Source organism: Eriocheir sinensis, chromosome 29 (genome assembly GCF_024679095.1).
Source record: "Eriocheir sinensis breed Jianghai 21 chromosome 29, ASM2467909v1, whole genome shotgun sequence".
Lineage (NCBI taxonomy): Eukaryota > Metazoa > Arthropoda > Malacostraca > Decapoda > Varunidae > Eriocheir > Eriocheir sinensis.
Genome location: NC_066537.1, coordinates 1,592,127 through 1,617,870, shown reverse-complemented (window position 1 = coordinate 1,617,870; position 25,744 = coordinate 1,592,127). Strand labels below are relative to the sequence as shown.

The window sequence follows — 25,744 nt, the reverse complement described above, 5'->3', positions numbered from 1 at the left end:
CTAAGCCTCCCACTGGCAACACGCTGGTCGGGCGGCGGCAGCTTACACAAGGCGGGGCCCGAGGGCGGGAGACGGCTGGAGGTCGGCTCCCTTCTCCAGCCCGTCCGCGCTTCCCGCCCGCGCCGCGTCCCTGGGCCTGGGACAGGCACTCAAGCGGTGGCCTGACTGGCCACAGTCCTTACAGCGCGGCTGGAGGGCGTCGGGGCTCGGCCGGTCAAGGGAACGCGTCCTTCGCTCCCCCAGGCACCGACTGCACCTATGCCCCCTCTTGCCACAGCCCCCGCATGAGCCACGGAGGCCCTCCGGGCTCGCCTTCATCGACGCTGACTTCATCTTCACCTTCGCCATCCGGCCCCGGAGGTCATGGCAGGGCGGGGCGGCCGCCGCTAGGCCGCTTGTCATCGTCATGGCCCCGAACTCCAAGGCCCTCGTCAGCGCGTCGTCGGTCCACGGCAGGGGGTGAGAGTCCTCGCCAGTCTCGTCCCTCAGCGCCCGGCAGTCCTCACAGAAGCGCTGCGTGCCGTCCTTCTTCATATCCAGGACGACTGCTGAGGGCCACGGACAGTCTGTCCGCTCCATCACCCCCTGCGCCGCCAGCTCGTTGACGGCGCGCTGCAGTTCCTCCCGCCTGGCCGGCACGACACGTCGGGGCGGGCTCCTGGTGGGCGCACCATTTCCCGTGCAGATGTTGTACTTCACCAACCCCGTGCAGCCCAGTAGATCCAATCCACCCCCGCTGAACACGTCCGCGCACCGAGCCAGGGTGTGGCGCACCTTCGTCTGCGCCTCCGTCAGGTGAGCGGCGCTCCGGTGCGCTGAATCCTCCAGGAAGTTGGGCAGCGGCTTCACAGCGTCCGACTCCGCGCTCCCCGACGCCTCCTCTAGTTGCTCCACCTCCTCACAGGTGCCCAGCTTGGCACCAGCGGGTACTTCCCGAGCCTCGTCGGAGGAGTTAGCCACCAGCACCGTGACTGACTCCTCCCCCGCTCCTTCGAGACTCCGTCCAGCTGCCACACCACCAGGCAGCTGCAGGCCCTCCGTGGACTCCACCGTGCCTTCCGCTGGCATCGCGTCCGACCGGCAACACAGGACCCTAGCCTCCGTCCCCGGGGCAAGGTGCAGTCGCTCCGCCGCGACTACCTCTGCACAGCCGACCTTCGGGAGCAAAGGCGCCTGTCCGCGCAGCCTCTCCAGCTCCCGTCCAAGGTCGGCACAGGCCTCGCCCTGCGGCAGGTAGTCGAGGCCCAGCACGCACGGCTCGTCTCGATCGGCGACGTCCATCGGCCGGCGCTCCACAGCGCTGCCTACGCCGATACGAGCCTCCACTGGGCCCTCAGACTGCACGCAGTGCCCCGTGACGCCACACAGCCTCTGTGGCGCGTCCTGGAGTTGCGTAGCGGCCAGCATGTCAGGCCGCCCCAAGGTCCTCTCGGCGCTCCCCACCAAGCCCCACCAAGCCCCGTAGCGCTGTTGTCAGCTGCAGCGCCTTCTCATCCTCGCCCCAGCCCTGGGTAGCAGCTGGCATCTTGAACTGAGCCTCCCATGCCAACTTCCCGTCGTGCCCCGCTGGCTTAAGCCTCCCTGAGCGCCCGGAGGCTGGGGGGCTGCAGAGGGGAGCGGGCGGACCACGTGGGCTGCAAGCCGGCCGGCATGGCGGAGGGAGGCGGTAAGAGAGGCAACGAGGCAGGGTTAATGGGTCCGACTCCAGCACCAGCTGGACCCAAGGGAGCGGCTCCGACGGCTCCCCAGCCTCCTGCAGCCTCCACCAGCTCCGCCACGACGCCACCGGGCTTCAGGGGCCCTTGCCAGGGGCCCCACGCGGAGCCCTGCCAGTCCGCCACCCAGGCGTCCGTCGCCAGCACACGTGACGCTTCTTGTTCCTCCCCGCACCACGTTGCCACCTCTCGCTGCTGCCATGGGAGAGAGAGCGGACTACGTGACCTGCGAGCCGGCTGGCATGGAGGAGAGGGAGGGGGTGAGGGAGGCAACGAGGCGGGGGCTCCCCAACCTCCTGCGGCAGCTACTGGTTCCGCCACCACGCTACCAGGCTCCAGGAGCCCTTGCCAGGGGCCCCAGATAGGCCCCTGCAGGATCGCCGCCCCGGCGCTTCCTGCCAGAACTGAGCCTTCTTCCTCCGCGTGCGACGGTGCCACCTCTCGCAGCTGCCTCTCCGCCTCCCTCAGGCCTCGGACCTCGCCTTCCTGGGTCCGCACCTCCTCCAGCCGTTCACTCCTCGCGCTGTCGCAGCCCTGGTCGGTGTACTGCTGGGTTTCCGCCTTCAGCGACGAGAAACAGCTCTGGAGGACCTCGGCAAGATGGCGGGCCTGCTTGTCTGCCCTCTCTTCTGCCCTCCGAGCCTGCTCGCGTGCCCTCTCGTCTGCCCTCTGTTCTGCCCTCTCTGTTCTCTGATCCAATTCCTGCCTCAGACTGGCCAGCATGGCAGCGAACAATTCCATCTGGCCCGGCTTCACCTCACCCGGGTCAGCCTCGGCCTTGCCCGTCTCCTCACCCTCACGGCGACCACTGGGGGACGCCATGACACTCGGCGCGCTTCACTGTTCACTTATCCCCACTCCTTTGACACCAAATGTTACACCACCCCCCCACCACACACCATCCACGGGCAGGCAGGTGGCGTGATCCTCACAACAGAACAGCCACACGGGCACCAGTCACTCACAGCCCACCGAGAACACCGAGGGGAGGAGGGAACGAGCCAGGGCACAAAGGATACACGTTCAACACTAAGTTCTAGTTTAATGACAGGTTCCTCACACAGTACAGAGTACAGCAACTTTCAAAGGCACAGAACAGTTAGTTAATCAGGCACAGTACAGGGGCACGACAGACACGCACACGGATGCACACAGCTCGCGAGCGGAGCAGCTCAACACTCCCTAAGCCCAGACACGCGTCCTCTCAACTACAACTCCTCAGCCACCCTTGCTCCCCCACTGCTCGACTCTGCCGACTCAGCACTTCCCTGCCCGGCGGCCCGGCGGCCCCGGGCCCCCCTCCTGTCTCTCTTGTCCCAACAAGTAGAGTTGCACCATGCTGAGCTAACATTGCATCATGCTACAATTTCATCACATTACACATACAATCATTCACATACAGCACATTCGTAACAATATTGTTATTGTTATTAGACTATGATCGAGTACATCCATAATAACTATTAGCCTTTTCCATTTAGCGTAACCCGTTTCTGGGTCGTGATCTGTAGAGTCCCTTGATAAATAGAGTCCCGACAGCCTAAGATTTGGACGCCATTATTGGCCCTGTTTTCGCCGCTAGTGCTAGTGTTTGAAAAGCGCGGCGAAAACACAGGGCCAATAATGGCGTCCAAATCTTAGGTTGTCGGGACTCTATGAGGGACTCTACAGATCACGACCCAGAAAGGGTTACGCTAAATGGAAGACGCTATAAAATACATGGTATTTTTTTTTTTTATCGAAAAAATAAATATTCACTTCATTCAGAAAAGGGGGGAGAGAGAGAGAGAGAGAGAGAGAGAGAGAGAGAGAGAGAGAGAGAGAGAGAGAGAGAGAGAGAGAGAGAGAGAGAGAGAGAGAGTTTTCTTTACAGGAAATTTATTTGGGAATTTCATCAGAAGTCATTAAGATAAAAAAAAAAATACTCCTTTTGGTACCGGTACCGGTACTAACGATACCTGAGTTTTCGGTACCGGTACTACCGGTACTCAAATTAACGGTACTTGCCATTCCTACCCTGTGGGAGAGATCAGCAGGCCGAATAATTTTGGCCATAAGGACCGATCAGCTTCCTTCACCAGCTTCGATGTCTGTACCTGAGGTGAACGACAGTTTCGTCCTTGTAGCTGTGTCTCTCTCACAATGATTTCCAGAGACAGTACAAAGGGAGGGCGGTTATGACAGCAAGACACACACAATGGCAGTGTGTGTGTCTTGGTATCATAACCGATGGTTTCCTCCCAAGACGACTGACTGTTGATTGATTGATAGTTTATTGTTGCAGGTAAACAACAAGGGAGAAGGGAGGAACATGCCATCCCAAACCCCAGGCAGGACAGAGTGTGATTATACAACTATTAATACATGTGTAGGTAGCACCATGAAACTAAAAAGATACAATGGTAGGAAGGAAAGCACAACAAGGGAGGGGGCAGTACCTCCCCCTGGACAATAAGACAATAAAATGTGGGGAAGGAGAACATTGCCCAAGCACTAGATGGGAATGAATACAGAGATAGAGTAAATACTAGTCCTTAAAGTAAATTACTGCAGAGATCACAGCCTTGTATAGCACGGCAGTAGTTCAGGCTGCCACACACGGCATCACCACCTTGGTGCAAACTGAGGGTGTTCTTTGAGGATAGCAGGTTAGCACACCTAACTCTGTCTTCTCAGCGGCGCCTTGCAGTTAAATTATACTCTTTGTATCCCTTCTGTGGCATGTTGCTACAACCGAAGGCTAGTCAGCAAGACATTGTTACATTGAAAAGCAGCCGAATCCGCTTCCAAAATAGGTAAAATTGTTTTTCATACCTCAGTCCAAAGTCGGCGCGGTGCTCGAAGGGCCAAAAATGGCGCCCAGCAGCCTTATACACAAGGCCGTCTATGTCGGGACTCTAGTGGCACTGAGCGAGATGGGGGATGTGAATGGGAGGATTGCAAGAACGGAGAGGGATCGAATGCATGGCTGCTGCTCCTGCTGGGACTGATCGAGTGCTGAAGCAAATGAGAGAACTATAGAAGCCATGAAGAGTTTTCTGGAAAAGATGTGGTGTGTAAGAAATAGGGAACAGGATGATTTGTAATGAATACTTCTTGTTTTGTTCTTTATTTTTACAGGTTGTGCCGATATGAAGGCCTGACTCTCCAACGGGTCACCTGTACAGCAAGAGCAAGAGCAAGTTACGCCAACCCAGCTGGCGAAATCTCAATCACCTGTGAGTGTGAGGAATGAGACAAAGGAGAGTATAAAGCAGAGAATGAGAGAGCTGGATACAAGAGAGTGGAAGAGGCAAATGAATGAGAAAGCAAGCCTTAAGATATATAGAAAATGGAGACAGGAGCTGGGAGGACAAGAGGAGGTATACACCAACAACCAAGCCTCAGAAGTGCTATTCGGATGTAGGACAAACAACTTGCAACTAAAAGACAGAAACAGACACCGGCAAGAGGAAACCAAGTGTGACATGTGTGAAGCTGAAAACGAAGACCTGCGACACTTCCTGCTCCGGTGCCCGGCATATGCAGAGGAAAGAATAACGGCCTTACGAGGAAGAAGAGGACGACACCATTGGAAAAAAATTATTTGAAAATGAACACACCGAACAAACAAAAACAACAGTACACAAGTTTTGGACAATAAGAGAAAAAAGAATGAAAGAAAAAGGAAAACAATAGACCCAGACAGTAAACACATCAGGGAGTGCCGTTACAAAGGCAAAACTCCCGACCGACTACTACTACTACTCACCTCACCTGTGGCATCAAGATCAAGGTCAAAGGCGCTCGACCACAACATTGTAAGGCAGCACTCTCAAAGCTACGAAAGGAACAAGGAAAAAACACTAACATGTTACATGAGAGATAAAAATGCCAAGGCAGCAACTCCAACACTGCGGGGAGAAGACTTGTGGGGCAGCGGTGTGATGCTGCAGCGACAACGGTACACACCTGTGACTCCACCCGCCCCACTATGGCGAACAAAACTGTTCATTTATGGTAAGTTTTGGCGTGTTGGGGAGAATCAGCCTTATTGAGCATTATTTCAGACAGTGGCCTTATTCCTGGGTATTTTTTCACGTAAAGATAGTCGTATTTACCAGAAAACATCTATGACAGCCCTCATGCCTACTAGGTGCCGTACACGAGGAACTCCCCGCGCATCTTCTTCTTGGGTCTTTTATGGGGCTAGTTAGGCTGTGAGGCCACAGCCTCTACAGCCCCGTCAGTGGCAGTTGGTATCAGGTGTTGTTTTTCGTCTGCCGTTCTGTCACCAGGGTGGGAGTTAGATCCTGTCGAGTTGCCCCGACTTCTGCAGGAAGGTTTGCTTGCACTTGAGGGCTTGGAAGGCCGTGTTGGGGCTGAGGGTGTCGCTGCCCAGCAGGTCCTCTAGGGTTGGCCTGTGAATACAGAGTCTGGTTAGGGATGCCTTGAGGTTGGTGCAGAGGGAGTGGAATCTTAGGCAGTGGAGGAGGAGGGGTTCTGGTGGGTCGGGTTGTGTGGAGCACCATTCTCACCTGGTAGGGCCATACCAACCGGCAACCAGCCTAGACTGGGCAGGGAAGGCAAGGCCCAAAAGTAATAGTCGGACACTCCAGTCAGGCGAGCAGGCAGCACTACTAATACAATTGACGGTAATACTTTATAAGAAGTCCTCCTCTCCCTCCGCCACTCCAGCCCCCCTACCCCCCAAGACAAGCCTGGGGAACTGGGGTTTGGGGGAGGGAAGCCAAAATCACTGAAAATGGGCTTCCAAAATTGCCCTAGAAAAATCCCTAAATTAAGGAAAATTCCCTAGTCTTGAAATTAAGGAAAGTCCCTAACTTTATAACCTAACAGCTAAAAGGGGGGCTTCGCCCCTCTTGCCCCCCTGCTATCCAAGGGGGGCTGTGCCCCCCCTGGACCCCCTCCCCCATGTATGATGCGCAGGTAAAACTTGAGAAGTGCAACAGTATGTGTGACCTTGGCAAGGTTATTATTCTCGTGGGGGCAATATTGGAGACGCGTACATGCTTGTCACACCTTGATGCGCCCACGAGGCACCAGATAAGCGCATTCCATGTGACGTACACGTCCGTTTCACTGTTTGAATATGGTGGAATGAAAGACAATATGTTTAGGGAACTTTCCTCAAAGTTTCAGGACTTGGAATTTTTTCCGATTTTAGGGAAATTTTGGAGGCCCATATTTCAATCGATTTGCCTTCTCACACCCAAAACCCAGATTCCCCATAGGTTCCCAGGCTTTCAATATAACACTCTCTAGGCGGTTGAGTGTTAAGTGTACAGCGCATTTGATATGGCACGCCCGTGTCACTTCGCATATGGTGGTGTTCAAGGGAGTCGGTTTGGGGTTATTTGACAGCGCAATAGCGCGTGAGGTGCTTCCTGAGGGATACCAATACAGAGGCTAAATAGTCAGTTTACAGTTACCGAGAGGTGAAGTAGATTGATAATTTGAGGAGACTAAAGAAGAGTTGGTGTTAATGTATCCGTTCAGAATGGCAGCCCGGGGAATACTGAGAGGCTGCTCCCATCCTACGTGGCAGCTGGCAGCACGATACACCCCATGTAGTGATACATCATGAATATAATCGTTTAAAATTATAAAAGACAAATATTTGCGCCATTATTTGCTTAAGTATAGAGAAGAAAATAACATAGAATTCGTAAAGACCGTTTTATGTCCAAAATCGTAATGATCCATGCGCATTCTGGATATTACTGACTTAGGAACTAGTTTGTATGGTGCACTGCAAGGCAGCAATGAGGCTCAGTCTGTCTATAGAGCCCTGAGTGAAACAGTAACAATGGACTTAGAAAATCGAAGCCACCCAACGCAGCACAGCACATTCTCGGAGCTATTACAGCCATATCATCCCCCAACAGATTAATAGATATGTAGCAGCGCCAGTTAGGTTATAATATTTGGTTGTATTAGTTTAAATATATTCGACATGCGGTGTGGGCCGTCGAAAATTACGCAGGTACGCAACGCAGGATGGAGTGGGGCGGTGGCGGCCACTACACTGGGCATCTAATGGAATGCCCGACACTCATCAACAGACCGGCTACAAGGTTATATTGGAATAAATTACAAGAGTATGCATTAGGGACTTCTCTTACTTTCGAGACTAGAGAATTTTCCCTGATTTTGGGATTTTTCTAGGGAAATTTTGGAAGCCCATTTCTCAGTGATTTTGGCTTCCCCCCCCAAACTCTGGCTCCCCACAGTTCCCCAGGCTTGTCTTGGGGGGTAGGGGGGGCTGGAGTGGCAGAGGGGGAGGCGGACTTCTTATAAAGTATTACCGAAGTAACTGTAGCTTAGACTTGAAAGTTGAAAGGGTGGGAGCATTAACCACATCAGAGGGCAAGGAGTTCCAACGCTGAATCACCTGACAAGAGAAGAATCGCCTACGAGCTTCCATTTCAGTGTGTTGCATCAGGATCTTGAATTGGTGGCCTCTAGTGCTCACTTGTGGGGACAATGTGAAAACATCAGAAGGTTGAACAGAGCATAGACATTGGAATATTTTGTAGCAGCAGATCATGTCTTGGCTCAGCATTCTACCTCTCACTGAAAAAAAGTTCAAGCCTGTCCACTCCATCAGCATACGAGAGATCATTCAGCCCGTCAACATGCTTAGTCCACCTACGTTGCACAGATTCCAACAATTTCAGATCTCCCTGGTAACCCAAGTTCCACACAGGGGAAGCAAAATCCAGAATAGGTCTAACCTCAGAGATATACAAGGAAGACAGGAACCTAGCTGAGCGACAGACAGTGGACTTCAACAGGTTGGTAGCAATGCCTCCAGCCTTTGTAACAATACTTCTGATATGTTGGTGAAATTTCAATTTGTTGTCTACAATCATGCCAAGGTCTTTGTGTGTTGAACAGCAGTTGATGGGTGTACCATCAAGTGTGTATAGAGGATAAAGATTATCTATCATCACATGTTGTTGTCTAGCAAAATGGAGGTGGACACACTTGTTGGAGGAGAATCTGCACCCCTAGGAGAAGGCAGTGGCTGACAGCATATCAATACTACTTTGCATTTCTTGTGAAGCTTGATCAGAATTAGATAAAGGAGCTAAATGGAAGTAAAGTTTAAGATCATCCGCAAACATTTTGTACTCGCACTGGAAACATGGAAACATGGAAATGCAGGCAACAGAAAGCCTATTGGCTCATTACGAGGTCGCCCACTTGGGTGATTTGATCTGCTCGACCGCCACTTGGGGCTTGGTGAGCAGATGAAAGCACCTCGATATTGAGGAGCAGATGGAAGCTCCTCGTTATTCAGTTTACTCCTGACGCAGCGAAATGACGGTCGATTCTATATTTGAAGGAGTTGATGGTATTCGCATTTACTACTTCTGAGGGAAGATTGTTCCAGTGGCGGATGACTCGGTTTGAAAAGAAACTCCTTCCAATGTCTGTGTTACATCGACTCGACTGAATGAGTAAACCGTTATTTCTAGTTCTTGAGTTGGTTTGCAGTTCAAAGAATTTGGAGTAATCGACGTTATTGAACTTTTTTAGATACTTGAAGACTTGAATCATATCCCCTCGTAGGCGTCTTTTCTCCAATGTAAAGAGATTGAGTCGCTTGAGTCGTTCCTCCTACGGTTGAGCCCTGAAGGTTGGAATCATCTTTGTGGAGCGTCGTTGAATCCTTTCCAGTAAAGCAATGTCCTTTCTGTAATTGGGAGACCGGAACTGCACTGCATACTCGAGGTGCGGTCTTACCATGGAATTATACAAGGATAGCATCACGTCTGGTGTTTTACACTCGAAGTTCCTCGATATGAACCCGAGCATAATGTTGGCCTTGTTGTATGCTTTTTTACAGTGATTCGCGTGTTTCAGGTCACTGCTGATAGTGACTCCAAGATCCTTTTCCTCCTGCATCGCTTGCAGAGGTCTCCCATTCATGATGTATGTGTGGTTACTATTTTGGGACCCAATGTGCATGACTTTGCATTTGTCAACATTAAAAGACATTTGCCATTTTTCCGACCATTCGATAATGTGATTGAGGTCTTTCTGAATGATTTCGCAGTCGGTCTTTGTGAAGGCATCTCCACCCACCTTGGTGTCATCTGCAAATTTCGATATTGTGGATTTCAGTCCTGATTCTAGGTCATTGATATATATGATAAAGAGGATGGGTCCCAGCACTGACCCTTGAGGCACTCCACTAGTGACTGGTAGCCAATCGGAAGGCTGTCCGTTGAGTAGTACTCGTTGTTTTCTGTCGGTGAGCCAATCTCTTATCCACGCGATCAGATTGGCTCGGATGCCCGCCGAGTGCAGTTTTTTAAGGAGTCGCTCGTGCGGTACCTTGTCGAAGGCTTTCTGAAAGTCCAGGTATATAACATCACTGGGGATGTGGGCATCCCAGTTCTTATATATACCTTGGAAGAAGTCTAATAAATTCGTTTGGCAGGAGCGCTTGTTTCTGAAGCCATGCTGGGTGTCGGAGATTATATTATTGTTTTCTAGAAACTTAACAAGTTTATCTAATAATCTTTTCGAGTATTTTTCCTGCCACTGATGTCAAACTTATGGGCCTGTAGTTTAATGCAACGCTTTTGTCTCCTTTTTTGAAAATCGGTGTTACGTTCGCCATCTTCCAGTCTTCCGGGACCTTGTTTAGTTGAACTGACCGGTTGAATATGGTAGTGAGTGGTTGAAGTATTTGTTGTTTAAGCTCTTTTAATAACCGCGGGGACAAACTGTCGGGTCCCGTTGACTTGTTCGTGTCGAGTTTGTCCAAGTACTTTTTTACTTCTTGGTCGCATATTGAGTCAATTTCCAGCGGCGTGATCTCACTTGGTGGGTCAGGGCTCTTGGGAATGGTTTCGATGTCCTCGACTGTGAATACGGATGCGAAGTTACTGTTGAGGATTCTGGCCATCTGTTTACTGTCCTGAGTTACAGATCCAGTCTTGTCTGTCAGGGGACCAATATTGGATTTTATTTTCCTTTTCGATCATATGTACGTGAAGAATTTCTTGGAGTTAGTTTTGATTTCGCGCGCTATTTGCTTTTCATAGTTGCGTTTGCTACTCCGAATAAGGCTGCAACAAGCTCTGAGGCTGTTGTGGTACTGTGTGCTGGCTTTGGCCGTAGCATTCTCTTTCATCAAATTATAATTCCTTTTTTTTAGGTTTACTGCCCTTTTTATTTCTCGAGAACAAGTGTGGTTTATGAAGATCAGAAACAGGAGTGGTCCATGGGCATGGGCCATGGGTAGTGTGGGTCCTGGACTATGTTCAGTCTGTGCAGGTGGGCGTTGAGGCAGGTGCGGCCAATCCTAAGGCGGGTGATGGCTGTTTCGAGGGGACGACTGGAGGAGTAGGTCCGCCAGTGCTGGGGGGGGGAGTGTTTGCATCGTTCGAGGGTGAGCTGTCTGAGGTCAGCCGTTAGTCTGGTGGTCCAGTGTCTGTTGGAGGACTGTCAGAGGTAGGTCACTGTGGTCTGGTGGTCTGTGTATTGGCTGGGGATGTGAATGTGCCAGGTTGGCCGCTTGGTCCACTACGGTGTTGCCCACGATGCCGATATGGGAAGGGACCCACTGAAGGTGGACCCGTCTGCCCCCGGAGGTCAGCTGTGCCAGGAGGGAGTGGATGGCAAAGCATAGTGTGTGGTGTGTGTGAGGTTTGTGAGTTGAGAGGAGTTGGAGGGGAGTGAGGGAGTCTGTAAAAGGGGAGATAGGTTGGCGTGGGGGAAGTTTTGTTGCTGCCGTGAGGCCTTCCTTGATGGCAAAGAGCTCTGCCCCCAGGATGGTGGTGTGGGGTTGGAGTTTCCAGTTGGTGGAGGTGTGTAGGGCTGGGAGGTATATGGCTGCACTGGTGGAGGGAGGGGAGGGGATATGGGAGCCATCGGTGAATATGAAAAAGGTGTTTCTGTATTTTGTGGAGAGGAGGGACAGGAAGAGGGCCTTCCCCTGGTGTGGGCAGCCTGCTTTGGTCCACGGTGACTGAAGGTCAAGGGAAATGAAGGAGGGAAAGGGGAACCATGGATCGACCTAGGGGAGAGAGGTATTCCAGGGGTGAGAAAGGTGGAGGGGTGACAGAGAGAAAGGTGTAGATAGAGAGGGCTCGAGTGATGAATGGTGTGTGAGCGTGGAAGGCCTGTGGGGCTGGAAGTGGGTCAGGTCGGTGTTGGGACAGGACAGTGTGAAGGGAGGAGTGAGGGGAGGATGTTGCTCTGTGGAAGGTGGTGACTGTCTTAGTGTTGCGCCTGTGGTCTCGTGAGGGAAGGCCCGCCTCTGCCTGCAGGGCCAGGGTGGGTGATGATCTGAAGGCACCGAGGGCTATCCTCAGTGCGGTGTTCTGCACTACCTGCAGCTGTTAAAGGAGCGTCGGGGAAGCCGAGCCGTAGACCTCACATCCGTAGTCTATTTTGCTACAGATGTAGGCACGATAGAAGTGGAGGAGTGTGGCTCTGTCGGCTCCCGACTTGACGTCTGCCAGGGCCCTCATGAGGTTCAGCTGGGGCAGACAGGAGGTTTGGAGGTCACTGATGTTCCCCGCACACCGCAGCGGGTTACTTTGCCACACTTGGTGCTGGGGGCCAACACGCTGGGCAAGGCTGGGGATAGCTACACTTAGAGGTTACTTGACCTATTATTGCCAGCTACCGAAGCATGCAGCAAGGAGATATGAGGAAAATTTATCTGTATTGGGAAATTTAGTCCCATATATATTGGAAAAGATCCACTTTGGCAATGATATACTGTATTTCCTGCCATAAGAACATATTCACGAGAAGTATAAACCCATATACATTGGGAAAGATCCATTTTGGCAATGATATACCCTATTTCCTGCTTTAGGGTAATATTTATGAGAGGGTAGCCACCTCTAGTGAAGTTAATACAGTACATATGGAAAATCACTACGCGCCTCCATTATTGCTCCCACGGCAATAATAACCTTTCCAAGGTATCACATACTGTTGTACTACTCTAGTTTTATCGGCGCATCAAACATATACTGCGTCTACAAGTGAGGATAAGAAATACAGTAGAGCCCCACTTAGCGCGAGATCAATTAGCGCGAGCAACCACCTACCAAGAAAAAAAATAATTAGTGCGAAAGCCTCAGTTAGCACGAGCAACCACCACAACTGAATTTTGAAAATTGCGCCAAGCCGCCATGATGCGCGACACAAGCCGCGAGAGCCCTTACTTTAGCAGACGACGCCATGTTGATACAGGGCAAGTGCTTTGTTTACGTTGTGGATGTGGATACGGGCAACTGACCTTGGCCGTGTGTGACGCACACCCAGAAAATTTGGATTTGCCGGTTGCCCTAGCTGCCGCCAACGCGGTGGGAAGAAAAGGGCTCAGTGTGACACCAGGTTACGGTGAACCGACAACTCGCTCCCGGATGGGCACACGGGCGTTGCCAGTAGCCACAACGGTTAGAAGAAAACGGCCAGTGTGATGCTGCCTTAAGGCAGCGAGGCAGTTGACCGGGTGAGAACCGGCGATGACGTCATCAGACTCCCAGCGAATCACAAGCATGTTTTCAGAGCTCAGCCAATCGTAGTTTTTTTTTATTTATTTTTTTTTTTTATGTGTGACTATTTCGAGTAATTATCAAACCCAAAAGTCAGACCCACGTGTGTACCAAATAATTTTTTTCATATTGGTTACTTTATTCAATTAGCGCGAATTCAGTTAGCGCAACCACGTTCATCTACCTAATTCTCATGCTAAATGGGGCTCTACTCTACATGACAGATTATATTCCTCTCCCCTTCAACAAAATTGTAATGCCTGGAAGTGGGGAGGGCTATGAAGACCAGAGAAATTGTGGGGTAAAAGCAGGTACTGCAATGATGTTTTCTACCTGAAATGAAGCATTTCTGTGCTCTACTTATGTCGAAAATATATATTTCATAAATAAAGCCACCAATGGTGGCCCGGTGGGCCATCGCCACTTTGATGGCGATAGTGCGCATGCTCAATAATGCACGGAACCTCTCTCTCTTGCTTAGGGATCGAGTGTTAACCCCTTCACTCCGGCGACGCCGACGTCAGCGTCTGACAGCGTCACCATTACTCCTTTTCTACTGTAAACCTCTTAATCCTCTTCTAAACCTCTTAAGAGGAAATGGAAGAGGAATTTAGAGGGGCATTGAGAGGTTTAGAAGAGGATTAATCCTCCTCCATTTCCTCTTGACCCTTTCCACACTGTGACGCCGACGTCTACGTCACGGATGGAAAGGGTTCAGCTGTGTCAGTACCGACACTCACAAATACTTGGCTAGTATTTTCCTTAAACATTTACATACATCCTGGATTTATGCATAAGACTTTCTTGTGGTGTAAATACGGTCTTAATTTGAGTGGGAACCAGAAAGACGAAAATATTTCGTCACTGCTTACTCTGTCAAACTGTTCTCTCCATTGGGCTCCTCCGATCATAACCTTATTTCTGTATCCTGTCCTATCGCTCCTGAGAGGCGATGCTTCTGGCATTTTGCTTCAGCTCGGTGGGGCGACCTGAGGATGTACTTTTCCGATTTCCCGTGGAATGATTACTGCTTCCAGGAGAGAGACCCCTCTGTGTGTGCCCAGCACATCACAGAGGTGATTGTCTCTGGAATGGAGGCATACTTTCCATGTTCTTTCTCTACTCCTCATGCTAAAAAGCCTTGGTTTAATCATGCTTGTTCTCGTGCTATTAAAGATAGAGAGGCAGCTCACAAAAGGTTCCAGAGCCTTCGAACTCCCGCTAACCTTGATCTTTACATTTCAGCCCGGAATCGTACCAAATCTATTCTCTGACTTACCAAAACTTCTTTTATTAATAGAAAATGTCAACACCTTGCTTCTTCTAATTCTTCCCGTGACTTCTGGCATCTAGCCAAAAATATCTCCTCCAATTTCACTTCTTCCTCTTTCCCTCCTCTCCTCAACCCTGACGGCAGCACTGCCGTCTCATCTGTCTCTAAAGCTGAACTTTTCGCTCAAACTTTCTGTAAGAACTCCACCCTGGACGATTCTGGGCATATTCCTCCTACTCATCCCCCCTCTGACTCCTTTATGCCTGTTATTAAGATTCTTCCAAATGATGTTTTCTATGCCCTTTCTGGCCTCAACTCTCAAAAGGCTTATGGACCTGATGGAGTGCCTCCTATTGTCCTTAAAAACTGTGCTTCCGTGCTGACACCCTGCCTGGTCAAACTCTTTCGTCTCTGCCTATCAACATCTACCTTTCCTTCCTGCTGGAAGTATGCCTTTGTACAGCCTGTGCCTAAGAAGGGTGACCGTTCCAATCCCTCAAACTACCGCACTATAGCTTTACTTTCCTGTCTATCTAATCCGGAAGATTCAAAAGCACCTTTCCACTTCTAACCTTCTATCTGATCGCCAGTATGGATTCCGCAAGGGGCGTTCTACTGGCGATCTTCTTGCTCTCATAACTGACTCTTGGTCATCCTCTCTTAGCCGTTTCGGTGAAACTTTCTCAGTTGCGCTAGACATATCGAAAGCCTTCGATAGAGTCTGGCACAAGTCTTTGCTTTCTAAACTGCCCTCTTTCGGATTCTATCTCTCTCTCTGTTCCTTTATCTCCAGTTTCCTTTCCGGCCGTTTTATCTCTGCGGTGGTAGACGGTCACTGTTCTTCCCCTAAACCTATCAACAGTGGCGTTCCACAGGGCTCTGTCCTATCACCCACTCTCTTCCTGTTATTCATCAATGATCTTCTTTCCATAACAAACTGTCCTGTCCACTCATACGCCGACGACTCCACTCTGCATTATTCAACTTCTTTCAATAGAAGACCCTCTCAACAGGAAGTACACGACTCCAGACTGGAGGCTGCAGAACGCTTAACCTCAGACCTTGCTATCATTTCCGATTGGGGCAGAAGGAACCTTGTGTCCTTCAATGCCTCAAAAACTCAATTTCTCCACCTATCAACTCGACACAATCTTCCAAACACCTATCCCCTATTCTTCGACAACACTCAGCTGTCACCGTCTTCAACACTAAACATCCTCGGTCTATCCTTAACTCAAAATCTCAACTGGAAACTTCACATCTCCTCTCTCGCAAAATCAGCTTCCTTGAGGTTGGGCGTTCTGTATCGTCTCCGTCAGTTCTTCTCCCCCGCGCAGTTGCTATCCATATACAGGGGCCTTGTCCGCCCTCGTATGGAGTATGCATCTCACGTGTGGGAAGGCTCCACTCACACAGCTCTTCTGGACAGAGTGGAGTCTAAGGCTCTTCATCTCATCAGCTCTCCTCCTCCTACTGATAGTCTTCTACCTCTTAAATTCTGCCGCGATGTTGCCTCTCTTTCTATCTTCTATCAATATTTCCACGCTGACTGCTCTTCTGAACTTGCTAACTGCATGCCTCCCCCCCTCCCGCAGCCCCGCTGCACACGACTTTCTACTCATGCTCATCCCCATACTGTCCAAACCCCTTTGGCAAGAGTTAACCAGCATCTTCACTCTTTCATCCCTCACACTGGTAAACTCTGGAACAATCTTCCTTCATCTGTATTTCCTCCTGCCTACGACTTGAACTCTTTCAAAAGGAGGGTATCAGGACACCTCTCCTCCCGAAATTGACCTTTCTTTCGGCCACCTCTTTTGATTCTTTTTTGGGAGCAGCGAGTAGCAGGCTTTTTTTTATTATTTTCTTTTTTTGTGCCCTTGAGCTGTCTCCTTTGTTGTAAAAAAAAAAAAAGTTGAGCTGAAAAAGATTACAGTAACCAAAGGATGGGACAGCAGGTAAAGGGAAGAGGGCGAGGTGGCTAGCAGACGCTGTTGTAGTTACCAGGTGCTATTGGCTCAAAAACTGTTCTCAGGCGGTCCCCGTGGATTTCTGACCCTTTGATCTTGTCTGTTATATCCAAAATCTGTTATAAGCAGGTCCGTTATATCGAAGGTTTACTGTACTTACACTCATTTCATATGGCCATAATAACTCTTTATTTTTCTATATATACAGTGGAACCTAGTATTTTTCTATATATACAGTGGAACCTAGTATTTTTCTATATATACAGTGGAACCTAGTATTTTTCTATATATACAGTGGAACCTAGTATTTTTCTATATATACAGTGGAACCTAGTATTTTTCTATATATACAGTGGAACCTAGTATTTTTCTATATATACAGTGGAACCTAGTATTTTTCTATATATACAGTGGAACCTAGTATTTTTCTATATATACAGTGGAACCTAGTATTTTTCTATATATACAGTGGAACCTAGTATTTTTCTATATATACAGTGGAACCTAGTATTTTTCTATATATACAGTGGAACCTTGGTTCATGAACTTAATTCGTTCCTGAAGGCCGTTCATCACCCGAAATGTTCATAAACTGAAGCTATTTTCCCCATAGGAATTAATGTAAAATGGATTAATCCGTTCCTGGACCCCAGATGATTGCTTATTTGAACTTTTACAACAGTACTTTGTGCATAAATTCATAACACAAGAGCAATGGATATCTAACTAAAAAAAAGAGAACTACAATACTAAACATAAAATATAGACAAAAACTTAGTTTACTTTTACCACACCTGTACGGAGCAGAGTTGACGGCGCAATAGGCGGTGTCACACTGGATGTTTTCCTCCAATCATTGTGGGTACGAGCAACTGCTTGGCTGTATGTAAACAAATAGATGGCGGCAGTTGCTGAGAAGTGAGGATCAGTAGAACAACTGTGGCCCACCAAGAGACCTGAAAGGTGGACTGGTAGAGCTGCTTTGTTTGCCATTTATTTGACAAGATAAGAGAACACCTCATGCTGTGGGACCAAAGTTCAAAATATCTTTTCTTTTTCTCCATTCTATAAAAATTGTACAACTCCGGGTCTTCACAGCACAACTCTGACGAGGTTTGGGTAAACACTCCTGTCCTTGAAGCCATGATCATTCCTACAACAGCTTCTTCCTCCCACTTAACTGCAGCAGCAAGTCCATAACTTGGGTAATGACAGCACAAGCCGCCATAGTCCTTACGATAACAGACGGCGCCATATCGATACAGGGCGACTGCTTTGTTTACGTTGTGGATACAGACAACCGACCTTGGCCGTGTATGACACACACCCGGAGAAGTTGGAGTTCCTGGTTGCCCCTACCACTAACGTGGTTGGAGGTAAAAAGCCCCGTGAGACACCAGTTCTAACCCTCTCGCGCACGATGATGCATTTCGCGTCATCACAGCACGGAGGCGCTCCACCTCTCCAAACTGGGCTGCAGCGGGCGATGCGAGTTGGCAACTCGGGCTGCGGCGTCACACGTTTGAGAGCACCCAGACCGGTCTGGGCGGCCTGAGTCGCTCTCTAACGCACCCCTAGAACTCGGGCTGCGGCATCACGCATTTGAGAGCACCCAGACCAGTCCGGGCAGCCCGAGTCACTCTTTCAAACACACCCCAAGTTGCCAACTTGGACCGCCCGCTGCAGCTCGGTTTGGAGAGGTGGAGCGCCTCCGTGCTGTGATGACGTCATCAGCAAATATGGTGGCCCAAACAAACACATATAAGTGCTTCCATTGCATTTCACCTCTCTGTGCCACCATAACCACTGCAGCTTCCTTTTCATCCTCTGTTGCAAGGAGCTCGTTGGCCAGAAGAACTAGTGATGCATGTTTATACGTCGTTAGGAAGATCAGCGGACGCCATTTTGCTGCCAATGAGTCACCGTTACCATAGCAATGAGGAGGCTTAACTGAGAGGCACAGAAAAGCATTTGATATAGGGGTCCAGGTCATCTGACCCGGACCCCTCTATCAAACGCTTCTGCTGCGCCCAGGGCAGCCCAAGTTGCTCTCTCAAACGCACCCGTTGCACCTACAGCTGTCTGCCGCCAGGGAAGAACACTGCCAACATTTACAACGTGTCGTTTCCTGCCATTGCCTGATCGCCTCTCCTCGTCTCGTGGTGACTGCGATTATTCGATGTTTTCTGCCTCACCTTTGCACCACCATCATGCCACATCTAGCGTCATCAAAGCCTAAACCCCGGAAGAACCCGATGATGACCATAGCACAGGTGGAAGTGACTAAAGCCCCAAATACACAGCCGAATTTTGGCCATGAATCTGTCGCCGAATCAGTTCGTGAAAAAATTCGGCGACCGGTTCGCTGACATGACCAAGATTCTTACAGTTTGTGACTATTCGGCGACATGTCAGCGAATCCTCAAGACTATTCGGAGACATGTTGCCGACTATTCGGCGTCCATGTCGCCGAGTTCAAAATCTGAAATTTTAACGTTTTTTTTGTCGCGGAATAATTGGTGACAAGTCTCTGAATTGTTTTCGTATGTCCCCGAAGTGTCGGCGACATGTCGGGGACAATTCTTCGACAGTGCCAAGGTTTCTGACAGCTGATCATCTGATGCCTATGTGACATACAAAAGCACGGGAATCCAGAGTGCAACACACTTCTTCACCGGCAGCTGAAGAGCCCACCTCGCCTCTCGCAACTTGTTGTGGTCGAGTAAATACCGTGTGTGGTAATATGTGGTAATATGTATGATAGTATGTGTAATGAAATGTATAAATGTGACTTGTTTTTGTTTTGCCCTCCTACAAATATTTTAGAATGAATAAATGTTTATGTAATATTAATAAATAAACCAGCAACTGAAAGAAGAAATAAATTTAAATAACTAAAAAATGAAACAAAGGTTATATAATGGCGGAATAATGATATTAAAAAATAAATAAAGTAATAAATAGTAAATAAATTATGAAATAAATGAAAATGTTAGTTCCAAACTTGTTTTATAAATTCATGATTCTTCTTGTTTTCATATTTTCTTTTTTACTATTTATTATTATATTATTTTATTATATATATATATATATATATATATATATATATATATATATATATATATATATATATATATATATATATATATATATATATATATATATATATATATATATATATATATATATATATATATATATATATATATATATATATAGAGAGAGAGAGAGAGAGAGAGAGAGAGATGGATAGATAGATAGATATAGATGGATAGATAGATAGATAGACCCCCGTGTACACCTCCCACCGTGACCCGATTGCCGTGTCGTGATTAATTCGCCGAATGTTCGCCAAATATTCGGGGACATGTGCCCGAATAGTCTTGGCCATTCGGCGACATGTCCCGAATAGTTGGCGACATGTTGGCGACAAATTCGCCAACAAAATTAAAATTTCAACGGTCGAAATTCGGCGCGAATTGGACACCGAATTGTCTGGGACATGTCGGCGACAATTTGGCGTCCATTTTGCATTCGTGCACATTCGGCGAACGGCCGCAAATTTTTCATGCAACATGAAACTTTCGTGGCAGTCGTGACCAACTGCCAAAAGTCGCGCGGTGGACGCAGACATGTCCCCGAACGGCCAAGAACAGGCAAGAAAGATGCCAAACTTGTCCACGACAGGATGACTTGCATATTCGCGCACATTCGTGAACCAAAATTCGGCAGTGTGTTTGGGGCTTAAGAAGGTGGACAGTAGAAGAAAAAAGCGAGAGACTGGCCGTGAGTATGACGTGTTTTTTCTGGTAGGGGGGGTTTTGGGCCGTGACCGCCCATATGTATTTTTCTCCATAGGTTAGTAAGTTCGCCATTTCCGCATTCACCATTTGCGCACCTTCAGACCTCCCATATGTGCGCAAATGGTGAGGTTTTACTGTATGTAACTAGGACATCAACAATCACTTCTTCTTATGACCTGTTCCGCTTTACATTGCATTTAAGGTCCTCCATGGTATTTCTTTACACTTAGATGCTTCCCTTAGTTACACTGTGATAGTAAAGATTATATTCCACGATGCACAGATCAGGATGGGACAAACCAAACCAGGGGGACGAGACTTATTGCCACACCATGTTGCGTATTTAGCCAAAACTACAGAGCAGCTAACGCTCTACCACTGATACTATCGGTTTGTCACCCCACAATGTTGCCGGCTTGTGTGTTTGTAGGTCGAGACACCGTTTGTCACCCGAGACGTTTTTTGTTTGGAAAATTTGTTTGTGGACCGATTTGTTCGTTGTGAGAATATACTATGCAGAAAATTATTGCTGCTGGCACCTCAGCCCTGCTTCCTTGGGCGGCAGCGCTGCCACCCAGGGAGACAGCAAGCGCAGAGACAAGCAGGAAGACAGCTTGGCAGGATGAGGTGCACGGACTGGTGTAAGTGTCTGCTACTGAGACCAGGAACAGACCACAAAAGCGGTGCAAAGTTTGCCACAGAGAGGGCAAAGTGAAGTGGTCAAGAAAACATTGCCCCTCATGCCCTGGTGCGCCTGGTTTGTGTTCTGAGGAACACTTCCGGGCCTGGCACGCCCTGGAGCACCCCAGCGTGCACCACTGCACCTGACTCAGAGTGCACCACTCATGGATTTACACCACACAAATAAAGAAGTCAGTATTTATTATAATATAGTTTTTTGGTTTCTTTGCTCTTACTATTACATTTACATGTATAATGAACATTGAGTAATGTATTTGATTATGCATATAAAATGGCTTCAAATGTCATGTTATTTCATCATAATCTAGTCCTCTGGCCAGAATACATTTGGTCAAATACAAAGGTGTAATATACACCGAAAAGCAATGATGTAATCCTGATTTATAAACACCCCTATTTTCAAAGGGTTAAGAATGATGTTTTGTAAGCCCTCTCTGGCCTCAATTGATTATCAGATGGCCTGTGGACCTGATGGAGTGCCTCCTATTGTTCCTAAGAACTCTTTTTGTTTCTGCCTTTCTACATCTATCTTTCCTTCCTGTGGGAAGTATGCCTTCATATACCCTGCGCCTAAGAAGGGTACCGCACTAAGCCTTCAAACTACTGTCCTAAACTACCGTAAAAAAATATATGGAATGCCCAACACCTATCACCTGAGACCCAGGTGGTTCTATTTATGTACACTATATAGGTACTGCCAGGCTTGCTGGGAATTAGGACCACTATAGGGCCCTGTCATGTAGTACTAGAGCTTTTCTAAGAAGAGACAAGGAGACAGATGTCAGGAATCTCACTGAGGCTGTTGATGCAAATAACTTCTTACCTGCTTACCGAGGCCTAAAGAAGCTTTTCTTTGAGCCTCCCTCTCAAGTTACCACTACCTGAACGGAAGATGGTTGTCTCATGTCAGACATGGATGGGCAGAGGGCTCATTTGGCTGAGTACTTAAAGCAACTGGTATGGCAAACCTGAGTGGGCTGCTTCCAACAGCTGGGTGACAAATGGCAGATGCTAATCCACCAATTGATGAACACCCACAGAGAACCAGTATCAAGTCACCTCTGGAGCCAAAATTTATCTCTCTCTCAGCATCTTCATTTGAATCTTTTTAGAAGGATGTAGATTGTGAGGGAATCTAATTGAAGTTCTGAAATGGGTAATGGATTATTAACCCTTTCATTACTAAACGCTTGCAGCAGGTGTTAGGCGTATTTGCTGGTGGCGCTAAACGCCCGCTGCAACCTCCACCCGCACTCAAATCTCCCGCGTATGAGAGTGTTCCAACACTAATTCTCACAACACAGGATTGCCAATTGAGTGGATTCTTCACTAAATTTGGTGGAAAATCATATCAGCCCAGCACGGCAAATCTACAGACGAGTAACTGGTGGATGTTCTTGCCCAATATACCGGCATTTTTGCATAGACATGTAATTGAGGCGGTGGTCGAGTGGTCAGCATGCAGGCGTGGTGAGCCCGTGGACCCAGGTTTAAGTCCCTCTTAAAACCACTGATTTTTCAAGTCATCACCGAGTGGCACACATGCTGTCCGGATATTCAATCAATCCTAACTTAACCCGGTAGCAGCGGGGATCATGTTTCTTAATGGTCCCTCTAAGCGAGAAAGATTAGAAAAAAATCATCACTCACACAAACCATTTCATAATATATATCAAAGCATTTGTAATCAGTTTATGTATTATCCATTTTTGGGGGGTCTATATCATGTCACAAATTTGGCCCGTCACTGCTACTCGGTAAAGCCACAAATTTTCCCGTTGCTGCTTCCAGGTTAAGCAACATTGGTCACGTGTAGCACTGGGGGCAGCATGGGCCAAGTAAAGAGTCAAATATCATGGCAGCCACTATAAATAATATTCACCTCCACCACTAATGGGCTGGGGCTGTCCAAGAAGCCACTCAAGAGAACCTACTTGTGCTACAGGCAACACCTTAACCCGGTAGCAGCAATGGGCCAAATTTGTGGCTTTACCATGTAGCAGCAATGGGCCAAATTTGTGGCTTTACCATGTAGCAGCAATGGGCCAAATTTGTGGCTTTACCATGTAGCAGCAATGGGCCAAATTTGTGGCTTTACCATGTAGCAGCAATGGGCCAAATTTGTGGCTTTACCATGTAGCAGCAATGGGCCAAATTTGTGGCTTTACCATGTAGCAGCAATGGGCCAAATTTGTGGCTTTACCATGTAGCAGCAATGGGCCAAATTTGTGGCTTTACCATGTAGCAATGACAGGCCAAATTTGTGGCTTTACTGTGTAGCAGCGACGGGCCAAATTTGTGGCTTTACTGTGTAGCAGCGATGGGCCAAATTTGTGGCTTTATCAAGTTGCAACGATGGGCCAAATTTGTGGCTTTACCATGTACCAGCAATGGGCCAAATTTGTGGCTTTACCATGTAGCAACGATGGGCCAAATTTGTGGCTTTACCGTGTACCAGCGACGGGCCAAATTTGTGGCTTTACCGTGTACCAGCGACGGGCCAAATTTGTGGCTTTACCATGTAGCAACAATAAATTTGTGGCTTTACCATGTAGCAGCAATGGGCCAAATTTGTGGCTTTACCATGTAGCAGCAATGGGCCAAATTTGTGGCTTTACCATGTAGCAGCAATGGGCCAAATTTGTGGCTTTACCATGTAGCAGCAATGGGCCAAATTTGTGGCTTTACCATGTAGCAACAATGAATAAATTTGTGGCTTTACCATGTAGCAACAATGGGCCAAATTTGTGGCTTTACCATGTAGCAGCAACAATGGGCCAAATTTGTGGCTTTACCATGTAGCAGCAATGGGCCAAATTTGTGGCTTTACCATGTAGCAACAATGGGCCACCATTGTGGCTTTACCATGTAGCAGCAATGGGCCAAATTTGTGGCTTTACCATGTAGCAGCGACGGGCCAAATTTGTGGCTTTACCATGTAGCAGCAATGGGCCAAATTTGTGGCTTTACCATGTAGCAGCAATGGGCCAAATTTGTGGCTTTACCATGTAGCAGCGACCAAATTTGTGGCTTTACCATGTAGCAACAATGGGCCAAATTGTGGCTTTACCATGTAGCAGCAATGGGCCAAATTTGTGGCTTTACCATGTAGCAGCAATGGGCCAAATTTGTGGCTTTACCATGTAGCAGCAAAGGGCCAAATTTGTGGCTTTACCATGTAGCAGCTACAATCAAATTTGTGGCTTTACCATGTAGCAACAAATTTGTGGCTTTACCATGTAGCAGCAATGGCCAAATTTGTGGCTTTACCATGTAGCAACAATGGGCCAAATTTGTGGCTTTACCATGTAGCTTTACCATGTAGCAGCAATGGGCCAAATTTGTGGCTTTACCATGTAGCAGCAATGGGCCAAATTTGTGGCTTTACCATGTAGCAGCAATGGGCCAAATTTGTGGCTTTACCATGTAGCAGCAATGGGCCAAATTTGTGGCTTTACCATGTAGCAGCAATGGGCCAAATTTGTGTCTTTACCATGTAGCAAATTTGTGGCTTTACCATGTAGCCAAATTTGTGGCTTTACCATGTACCAACAGGCCAAATTTGTGGCTTTACCATGTTTGTGGCTTTACCATGTAGCATAAATTTGTGGCTTTACCATGTAGCAGCAATGGGCCAAATTTGTGGCTTTACCATGTAGCAGCAACGGGCCAAATTTGTGGCTTTACCATGTAGCAGCAATGGGCCAAATTTGTGGCTTTACCATGTAGCAGCGACAGGCCAAATTTGTGGCTTTACTATGTAACACCAATGGGCCAAATTTGTGGCTTTACTATGTAACACCAATGGGCCAAATTTGTGGCTTTACCATGCCAAATTTGTTGCTTTACCATTTAGCATCAATGGGCCAAATTTGTGGCTTTACCATGTAGCAGCAACGGGCCAAATTTGTGGCTTTACCATGTAGCAGCAATGGGCCAAATTTGTGGCTTTGCCATGTAGCAACAGGCCAAATTTGTGGCTTTACCATGTAGCAACAATGGGCCAAATTTGTGGCTTTACCATGTAGCGTTAATGGGCCAAATTTGTGGCTTTACCATGTAGCAGCAATAATGGGCCAAATTTGTGGCTTTACCATGTAGCAACAATGGGCCAAATTTGTGGCTTTACCATGTAGCAACAATGGGCCAATTTGTGGCTTTACCATGTAGCAATGGGCCAAATTTGTGGCTTTACCATGTAGCAACAATGTCAAATTTGTGGCTTTACCATGTAGCAGCAATGGGCCAAATTTGTGGCTTTACCATGTAGCTCCAAAGGGCCAAGTTTGTGGCTTTACCATGTAGCAACAATGTAATAAATTTGTGGCTTTACCATGTAGCAACAACAAATTTGTGGCTTTACCATGTAGCAGCAATAAATTTGTGGCTTTACCATCCAAATTTGTGGCTTTACCATGTTTACCATGTACCAAATTTGTGGCTTTACCATGTAGCAGCAACGGGCCAAATTTGTGGCTTTACCATGTAGCAGCAATGGGCCAAATTTGTGGCTTTACCATGTAGCAGCAATGGGCCAAATTTGTGGCTTTACCATGTAGCAGCAACGGGCCAAATTTGTGGCTTTACCATGTAGCAGCAACGGGCCAAATTTGTGGCTTTACCATGTAGCAGCAATGGGCCAAATTTGTGGCTTTACCATGTAGCAGCTATGGGCCATATTTGTGGCTTTACCGTGTAGCAGCAAGGGGCCATATTTGTGGCTTTACCATGTAGCAGCAACAGGCCA

The 25,744-nt window shown here is 48.0% G+C and overlaps 1 protein-coding gene across 1 annotated transcript in view; it reads left to right on the top strand.

Annotated features, from left to right (window-relative positions):
* The first annotated feature begins 5,383 nt into the window (after positions 1-5,383).
* The window catches only part of LOC127004767 (glycosaminoglycan xylosylkinase-like), a 145,269-nt gene continuing 124,908 nt past the window's right edge, over positions 5,384-25,744 (top strand). The window contains exon 1 of the mRNA XM_050872875.1: positions 5,384-5,714. Within this exon, the coding sequence (XP_050728832.1) occupies positions 5,689-5,714 (26 nt within the window). The 5' untranslated portion in view covers positions 5,384-5,688. The remainder of the gene's footprint in view (positions 5,715-25,744) is intronic.